This window comes from Rattus norvegicus, chromosome 2 (genome assembly GCF_036323735.1).
Source record: "Rattus norvegicus strain BN/NHsdMcwi chromosome 2, GRCr8, whole genome shotgun sequence".
Lineage (NCBI taxonomy): Eukaryota > Metazoa > Chordata > Mammalia > Rodentia > Muridae > Rattus > Rattus norvegicus.
Genome location: NC_086020.1, coordinates 187,128,856 through 187,138,436, shown reverse-complemented (window position 1 = coordinate 187,138,436; position 9,581 = coordinate 187,128,856). Strand labels below are relative to the sequence as shown.

The window sequence follows — 9,581 nt, the reverse complement described above, 5'->3', positions numbered from 1 at the left end:
CATTATTTACTCAGGCTAAAAGATAAAGGAAATGTGAAAACATTCACAGAGGCCAAGTGTGCAAGAAGCCATTGATAATTTAAGCATAGGATGAATCAAATGTAATCATTGTAAGTATAGTTACAAGCTATAACTTGTATATTGTTTTGTTTTGTTTGTTTTTTGTTTTGTTTTGTTTTGTTTTGTTTTTTGAGATAGGGTTTCTTGTGGATCCCTGCTGTCCTGGCCTTCCTCTGCCTCTTGAGTGCCGGGATTAAAGGTGTGTTCCACCACTGCCCAGCTTACATTTTAATTCTTAATACATAGTTTTTAAAGGTTTAAAGTCCTCGATTATATGAACTTAGGAACCGTGACTGGGGGGATTAATGGGAAGGACAAACATGAGAAAGCAGAAGGGCCCCGTCTCCTTCTCACAACAGCTTGATTCTGTTAGCACAGAGAAAACATGGGATTAGCTCTGCTACTTTAAAGCAAATACTGTGCTTTCTAATGGTCTAAGGAGAAATGAAAATCAAGACACAAAGTCTGAACTCCAAATACACAAAAGACACAAAATAATAGGCCAGGATCATAAGAACAAAACAAAGGCTAATCTTCACTGATATAAAGACAATATGAATCATTTACACTTAAAAAATGGCATCAAATTAGGAAGCCTTTAGAAATATGAACAAGAAAGCAGTAGTTCTGAGAGACTTGACCACACTCCCTCAGTCCTGGGCAACTGGTAGAGGACAAAACCACAGAAAACCTGAATGCAATTTACAGATTTGAATTAATGAAAATGTCGTGAAATGTTAAGTCGACGTTTTCTTAAGTCTTGGACTTTCAGACCAAGCCACAAAATTTAAGGAAGTTGATCCTCCACAGCTACATCAAGAGCCAAACCAGGCATGAATGGTTGAGATTTGCTTTGCTTCGCTAAGTGGCCCTTGAATAGTCTGGGAACTCAGCCTGCCAATCACTCCAGGTTACTAACGACCAAGACAGAACGTAATTGAAGTGGCAGACTTTGAGGAGAGTTACAAGAAGGGAAGAAACTTCTGTGTATACTTTTCCCCAGTTCCCTAGTCCCCTCAAAGGCGAAATTAGATTCAGTGAGAATCAACTGTCCCCCACAGTTCACCAATCTCAATGCAACTGTCACAGGAGCTAGCTGAAGGAGCTTAGCGTGTGTCCGGGATTTTGAAACACATATATTAAAAGTCCCTTGCTTAAAGGAAGTTGAACGTTTGGATAAATATTACTTGTGGTTCATCTTCTCTACTGTGCAGAGGGTGGAAAGAGACATCAGTCGGTAAAGTGCCTGCATTGCAAGGCACACCTGTAATCCCAGTGCTGGGATGTGGAGACAGAGGGATTCCCCCGGGCTCAGTAGCCTGCCAGTCTAGACTAATTGGTAAGCTCCAGGCCAATGAGAAACATTTTCTCAAAAAAAGATGGATGGAGTTTCCGAGGACAATATTTAAGGTTATTTATGTACACATACATATGCATATATGCACACACATGCATTAACAATAAAAAGTAAATTCTTCTATCATGCAATTGTATGATAGCAAACAGTTCAAAAGCATCAACTATGTGGATTGAGGAACTAAGCAGAGGACTCAGCAGTAAACTACTATTCATGAGAGCCTGCCAAACAGGGCTCTGGTCCCCTGTATTCTAGTAAAAATGCCAAGCAGGGCAGCACATAACTGTAATCCCAATGTTAAAGAAATGGAGACAGAAGGATCTCTGGGACTTGCTGAGCAGCAAGTCTTCCCAAGTAGGAAAACTCCAGGTTCACTGGAAGATGCTGTCAAAACATAAAACAAAGAACATTGGAGGAAGGTGCAGGAAGGCACTCATTGTTTACCTGTGGTCCCTACATGTGCACACATACATATGAACACTTTCCCCTCCCCACAGAGGTAACTAATTCAATCATGGCATGACCATAATGTGTTGGAATGTTAATGAGTTAATGAAAATGAAAAGTGTATAGGTGTGGTTATATATCAGGATACCAAATATTAAGTATCTCAGACTTTAAAATACCCCAGAATTGCATTCCTGTCTGATCGTCTTGCCAAAGTCATGATGTTAAATCCCAAGCCAGGATAAGGTAGGTACTTATCCAAAATGAGTGAATGTCGAGCTGACATCCATCTTCCTAGAAAGGTGGTTAGTCTTAAGAGCAGGAAGTACTTTCAGTTCCATCCAGGCACAGGGACAGGTGACCAGATGCTCAAAACAATCCCTGTTGTCTCTTTGACTTACCAATCTCAACTTACGTATTCAATTTTAAATTTCATCTCTGTGCGTGCTTCCTTTTGTTCACAAATCATATAGATCAAATTAGTGAAGCATGGACACTACACAATACTTCCCCCCAGTATTCTACAGTATCCACAGCTTCGAATGACAGTTAAGTGCCACATTGTGGGCAGCTATCTGCTTCCTTGATAGATGGGACCAGAAACAGATTTCTGTAGTTTGAGACTCTCATGGTAAGGCAGCCTCCACAGCTCCCTGGTACTCTGGGACAGGGATTGGGTATCTGAAAGGTAGTTTGGGCTGTGTGCTGTCTAATTGTATGTCAACTTGACACAAGCTAAAGTTACCTAAGAAGGTAACTCATTTGAGAAAATGCCTCCGTAAGATTGGGCTGTAAGCAAACTTGTAGAGCACTTTCTTGGTGATTGATGATCGAGGGACCAGCCTATTGTGAGTGTTGCCATGCCTGAGTTAGTGATCTTGGGCTCTATTTTAAAGAAACAACAGGCTGAGCAAGCCACACGTAAGCCAGCAAGCAGCACCCCTCCATGGCCTCTGCATCAGCTCCTGCTTCAAGGTCCCTACCCTGTGAGCTCCTCTCCTGACTTCCCTCAAAGATGAATTACAATATGAAAGTATGAGTTGAAATAAACCCTTTCCTCCCCAGTTTGTTTTCAGTCCTAGTGTTTCAGCCCTAACTAGGACAGGCTGCTTGGTAAGACAGACTCCAGATCAAAGGACGTGCAACTTTTATGTGTGGCAACCTCTGGGAAGGTTCTTGTTTGTTTATATTGCAATCTGAACGCTCAGATTTTAGACTAGCATCCCCTGCAACACACACACACACACACACACACACACACACACACACACACACACACACACACACACACACACACTTGCACCGTTCTAGGCCTTGATTGCAGCCCCTCCTATCCAGGGTTATTGCCCAAGCTGGAGCCAGTTTCCTTGACTAGGAGACCACAAATTAACTAGTCTTTACAATAAGGGTTCTAATGGGAAAAAAAAAAAGTCCCACTGTAGTATATTAAACCTTCATAACTTGAGTATCTAATGGGAAAATAATCTAATTTCACTTTGTATTTGAGCCACAGCCACACAGACTGTGTTGGGAAGGGGGAAACTACTTTCTAACAATAGCCCACTTCCAGACTCCTACATAATTATTATTTTGAATTAAAATTTGTCTTCATGCAACTTCCAGTCCTTTGACCTAATACTCCACACCCAAAAGCGCCAAACTATAATGGTGGTCTCATTAGCGTCCAATGAGTACACACTCTTACAAATGGCATGGTTGTGATGTTGTCATATCAGAAATTTATTTAGCTATATTTGAGAAGACTCAGCTTCCTGCCCACCATCCTTTCACTTATAGATGTCACACTGCTTTTTAAACCAAGTAAAATATGTAATATTTTACAACACACTGTTTGACTTAAAGCCTAACTCATTACGTTAACTTATTTTTACTTTTTGCAGTCCTGGGGATGTTTCTCACGGTATCGCGCAACTCTCAGCCCAGTGTTTTTAGCTATGATCATTATATTTAATGGCAGTACAACTTAAAGCAAATGTTACCTCTCCTCACCTCCTTCTGCCTATTAAAAAGACACATCTGCTTTGAGCTTTAAAGTCTACCCAGCAGCTTCCAACCCTGCCCACCCTCACCTGCAGAGCAAACGGAGAATGCGACCGCTGATTGGCTGGCTGGGGCGCATTCTGATGACGTAGTGCGCGCCAGGCCAGCTCGGATGGCTGGGGCGAAGGCCGCCTAACACAGCAAGTGGACAGGTCTTAGCAAGCGGCTGGCTTCTCTGAGGTGTAGACAGCTGGGCATGGGCCTCCCGAGGCTTCGCCATGAGCTTCTTGATCGACTCCAGCATCATGATCACCTCCCAGGTGAGCCGCCGCCCGCACTCGCGGACTAGGGAGAACCTGGATTTATCCAGCAAGATCCCTGCCCGGTGTGATGAGGGCTGACGTGTGGCCCTGTCACTCACCTAGCGTGAGTCCCCAGACTCTGGGGAGGAAGGGCCTGCCTGGCCCCAGCGCTGAGCCGGTGCCATGCGGGAGTGCCATTCGCCCCCAGGCTTCCAGGCAGCTCCGTGGACCATGGAGTCTGAAGAAGCTTGGCTCCCGGCGGGAGGCCCATGGCAGCGTGCCAACTAGAGCTGAGTACTGGGACGGGTATGGGTTTTGCTGGATCCGGGTGCCGACATGTTTGCCTCCGTGAGGTCCAAGTCTGAGCTTTTCTTTGTGCAGTGACACCTCATCCTTCATCCTCTGCTTGCTGTTCACTCTTTACAGCTCGCGGTCAGAATTTCGTTTCTTCTCACTTAGACACCTCCGTTCTACAGTAGGCATCTACCATTAAACAAAACCTAGGGAATATAATCCATTGGCAAGTCCTGCTAGCTCCGTCCAGTGAGCCTCTTGGTTTTCCTATCATTCGTGTCTCTTGAGGGTTTCCCCCAGTGTTTATAGTATCGCTGATAATCATGTGCGTATTTATGTCCATAGCCCGGGTACCCACCTTCAAAAGCAAGCACTCACTAAATAATGGTTGAGTAGGAACAGCTGCAGAAGCTTCCTCTGATTATTGCTCTCACCCCACATCTTCCCAGTAAAAGATTTTCTGTTCATCGCATCCAAATGGCAAGTGGAAGAGACAGTTCCTTTCAGGGACGTAATTAGGGTACATCCTTGGATTTAGGGTCTGTACGGCTGCATCCTAATGCCTCCCACGGCGGAGCATTGCCCTCACCGCTTGAAAACGTCGCTAACAACACTTGAGAAAATATGAAACGGGGAAAAGCCAATTCATTTCACCACTCTAATACAATAACTATTTTTCCTTTTTCAAAATTATTATCTTTCAGGGACATAGGATTGCTTCTGTGGCCAGCATAGTTTTCAAGTGTGTAAATACACAAAATTCTGGACACCCTGCCTTCTGCTTAAAACCTCTCTACACCTCCCTGTTGTCCTTGATAACGACCCAGAGGGGCTTTCAGCCTTAGTACCAATTCAAGAAAAATAAATATTTAAGTTGTAAGTGTTTTTTTTTTTCCACAGAAAAATATAAATGTCCATTCACAGCACCTTAAGAGTACAAAGAAAGAAGGTTGTAAGTAGAAAATTGTTGTGTACTTTTGCCTGTGAAATTAATGTGAGGCATAATTCAAAAGTTAACCCAAGAATATGGCTTTCTAATCTCTTATGCCTTACATTTATAACTCTTAACTTTTACAAGTATATCCACATGAAATAATAAAGTTAACCAGCCAAAGTGCTAAAATCTAAAACCCACGCAATCCTTTGTGTCCATTGTTCCCTGTCCTGGTGTTTGGGGGCTACGTTATCATCAAGGTATTAATGAAATGAAAATGTCACCACAGGGAAGTGTAACTTGACCCCTATCAATAACTAAGGTGGCCTTTCAGTTGGGCCACTTTCTTTCTCATGTCTGTTTTATCTTCCTTCCCCACGAAACCCAAGGTAGTGTCTTTCTTACTCTCTCCTGTGTTCCCTAGCATCTGACCCAGTTGGTGGCAAAGAATGGAGACCTAGGAGTCTTAGTTTAACAGAAGCACCTCCCTAGGGAAATGGGTTAACTGGAAAGCAACACACACACCATTTTTCCTGTTCTGTGTGAATCGAAAAGTTTATTTGGAACGAAATCAGAGGCTTCATATCAAAACCTATCACCTCGGGCCAGTGAGATGACGAGGCCGGTAAAGGCACTTGCTGCCGAAGTTGTCCTCTGTCTTCTACTTGCAAGTGCATGTGCACGCGCACACAAGTAATACATGAAATTAAATTTTATAAAACTTATTGCTCTGACATTTTTGCTCACCATGCCACAGAATAAAGCACAAAGTCTTTAATATGTCTTACACAGCCACTTACATTAGGACCCTGACTTTACCTCTTTAGCCTTGTGCCTCGCTCACTGTGTCCTCATTTTGTTTTTTATACAGTATAGACTTCCTAAACTTCTTTTCATTTCTTAACCTGGCTATGCCATGTGTCTCCAAATTTCCACAGTATCTTTGTCTGGGATCCTCCCCATCATACCTTCCCTTCCTCCTGGCCAACTGCTGCTCAGCCCTCAGAATTCAGCTTGGATATCCAAATACTTCTTCCAGGACAGGTTAGGCCGATGTTTCTCTTCATGTTACCATACTGTCCTTCACTCATGTCCCTTGTGGGCTGGATACTGTCTTGTAGTTACTCGCTATCTCTTTCATAGGTTGTTGGCCTATGAGAGCAGCAGTCATCAACCTGTCTCTATCACCTGGCACATACTAGTCACTGATAAGTGTTGGCTAATGAACGGCAACGGCAAGCAGGGGTAGATAACCAGAAAGGAGGCTCTCCCAGTTAACTCTTGATAACTGCTCTGCCAACCAGTGTTTTGTTTTGTTTTGTTGGTTTTTGTTTGTTTTTCTTTTTTATCTAACCTTCCAACCTTGAAGTCACTTCACAAAAGCAACTGTCACCTACCTGTGCTGAGCCGACAGTTCAGCTATTAAGTCCTATCAGTTCCAGAGTCCCCACAGTACACTGAGTCCAAGGTCAAGGGTCTACTTTGCACAGTTGTAAAACTGTTCATTTTTGAAAACAAGCCATGCATGTTCCAGTGTATTTGAAAAGATTTTGAAGTTGTTTTTTCCTTTTGTAGTATTGCAAGAGTTCATATTTATCCTGGATATAATAAATACTCCAATTTTCTTTCTTTTCTCTTTCCTTTTGTTTTTTAAGACAGGATCTTACTATGTTGCCCAAGGCTGACCTCACACTTCTGGGCACAGGGGATCTTCCTGCTTTGCTTCCTGAGCAGCCCCACTGCTCGCTTGGATAACCACACCAACTACAATTGCTTGTTCATGTGCAGTTGGGATTTAAAAGTCCTTTCAGTGGGGCATGCGAGAACTCATTAAAGCTATATATATAGTTGACCCTGTGTCCATATCTATATCACCATCCAAACTGGTTTGTTTTTTGTTTGTTTGCTTGTTTATTTTTGGTCTGAGGTCTCATCCTTTTTATCTTGGTTGGTTTTTTTTTTTTTTTTGTTTTGTTTTGGTTTTCACTAAGTTACAAATCTGACCATACATACCTCTCCCATTCCTAAGTGCCCAACTTGACACCTTTCCTCATGGCTGCCTGTCATAAGCACCTGATAACACTTTAAAGCTATCCTTTTCTCTCTCTTCTCCCATTCCCTATCTCATCAGACAAACCTAATTTCTGTTTGTTTCTCTTGCCGCAGATCCCATTTCTGTTGGACCTTATCATCCTTGACATCTGCTGATTTTACCTTCTAAAATAGTTCTCAAGCCTATGGCCCCTCTTCTGTACCAGTGTTAACTCAGGGTTTTCTCATCCTTGTGTGAGTTCCCCCAAAGATCTCCTATAGCCCCCACAAATCACCATAGTGGTTATATGGAACAAATCTTACCATGTCGTTTCCGACCTCAGTGACCCTCATTTTTCCAGAATAGTTAAAGCTCCTTGGGTGGTGTGCTGGACTCTGAGTAACCAGTTACTGCTTCTCCTCTCTATTCTTGTTGTCAAACTCTCCTTAATAAACACTGTTTTCTGGACCTCCCAGCTATGCAGTTGCCAGTGTGGGCCAACATCTTAAACACCCGCCTTTGTTCGTGATCTTTGCTGTCTCGAGAGCCCTGTTCTTCTGTCCCCATCACCTTTGTCTTTTACTCATCTGACTCTTATTCTTTAAGAGAACACTTTTTGATATTTTAATGATTAAAAGCTTTTGAACCTCTTTAGAAAAAAATGCAGTGCTCTCCAAATCTGCACACAATATTAGGGTTTTGCCTCAAATTGCAGCCTTCATAAGTATCATCTGTAGAAAGCCTAGCAGCCCTATGGAGATGGGTTTGGTCTCCCTCTGTTGTATGTTTTACAGTACCAGGCTCATGCCCCTCCATCCCTCATCAATATTACATTATTTATTTAGTGTCTTCACCACCGTGCTGTAAGCTCTTTAAGGATGACAGCTGTCTTACCGTTGAATTTTCCAGTGGCTAGTATCACACATGGCAATACTACAGACGTTGCATAAGGAGTATGTACAAAGAGCCACCAACCAGCACAGTCCTTATCTTGTGTAACCATACTTCATTTGGCATCACAACTATGTGGTCAGCACCTTAGGAAGGAAAGACAAACGGGATTATCCAGAAAGAACGCCTTTAGTCAGGAGGCTAGGAAAGGCTTCCAGAGGGAGCAGTGCATGCATGAAGACCTGTGGGACTGCAGGGGGAGGGCTGGAGAGAGGCTGCTGTCAAGGACCACAGACATCTCAGTGAGAAAGATCATGTGCTGCAGAACCGGACAAGTCGAGCCTTCAGCACATGTTTGGTTGGCAGCAAGGGCACAAGTGGTGGGGTGGTTCCTGCTCGTCTGCTGCAGTCACTGTGAAGGGCACAAAAGAACTTGATTTATAAACATCCCAGATAGGTCGGGGGATTTAGCTCAGTGGTAGAGCGCTTGCCTAGGAAGTGTAAGGCCCTGGGTTCGGTCCCCAGCTCCGAAAAAAAAAAAAAAAAAAAAGAACAAAAAAAAAAATAAAAAAATAAACATCCCAGATAGTATGATACAAGAAGGAAAGAGGAGTTTGGTTTCTTCAGTGTGTGTGTGTGTGTGTGTGTGTGTGTGTGTGTGTGTGTGTGTAGGTGGGTAATTTTGGAAAAGCCACGTTGACAGCTGTCATGGGCTTTGTCTCTGAAGCCAGTTTATGTAAAAGCTGTCAAATGTAATGCCCTTTGATCTTGTCTTTACAGCAAGGAGGCAACCACTTTCTATAGATTAGGCAGGAAAATGGAGATGCTAAGAAAGCTGACTGAAAGAGACACATGAAAAAGACTAGTGCATCCACTAGGGCCAGGCACCCATCAGCGCTGTCTGGATTCTGACCAGGTGTGATTTTCCGTGATGATCTCCATCTTCTTTAAAGAGAAGCTTCTTTTATGATGGAGGCGAGCCGCGCTGATATCACTGTGGGTGTAATGATAAGTTTTTAGAACGCAGTTAGGGATTAATTGTATTGGTCTAGTAAAGTGGTGGGAGCAGGGTTTCCTCTAAGGTCCAGGGGTCACTAGCCCTAGGTGGTCGGCTGGGTTTACCATACCAGGCTTGATTTCCCTCCTCTTGTGTGGGCCTCAAGTCCAATCAGACAGCTGTTGGTTACCACCAACATATGAGTGCCTCTTTTGAACTTTAGGGGTATTGTGCCATGCTGGCCATTGTCTTGGTTCATAGGCATC

The 9,581-nt window shown here is 43.3% G+C and overlaps 1 protein-coding gene across 1 annotated transcript in view; it reads left to right on the top strand.

Annotated features, from left to right (window-relative positions):
* Positions 1 to 4,045: 4,045 nt before the first annotated feature.
* Positions 4,046 to 9,581, top strand: part of Gpr89b (G protein-coupled receptor 89B) — a 37,422-nt gene continuing 31,886 nt past the window's right edge. The window contains exon 1 of the mRNA NM_001139486.1: positions 4,046 to 4,185. Coding sequence (NP_001132958.1) covers positions 4,144 to 4,185 — 42 coding nt within the window. The 5' untranslated portion in view covers positions 4,046 to 4,143. The remainder of the gene's footprint in view (positions 4,186 to 9,581) is intronic.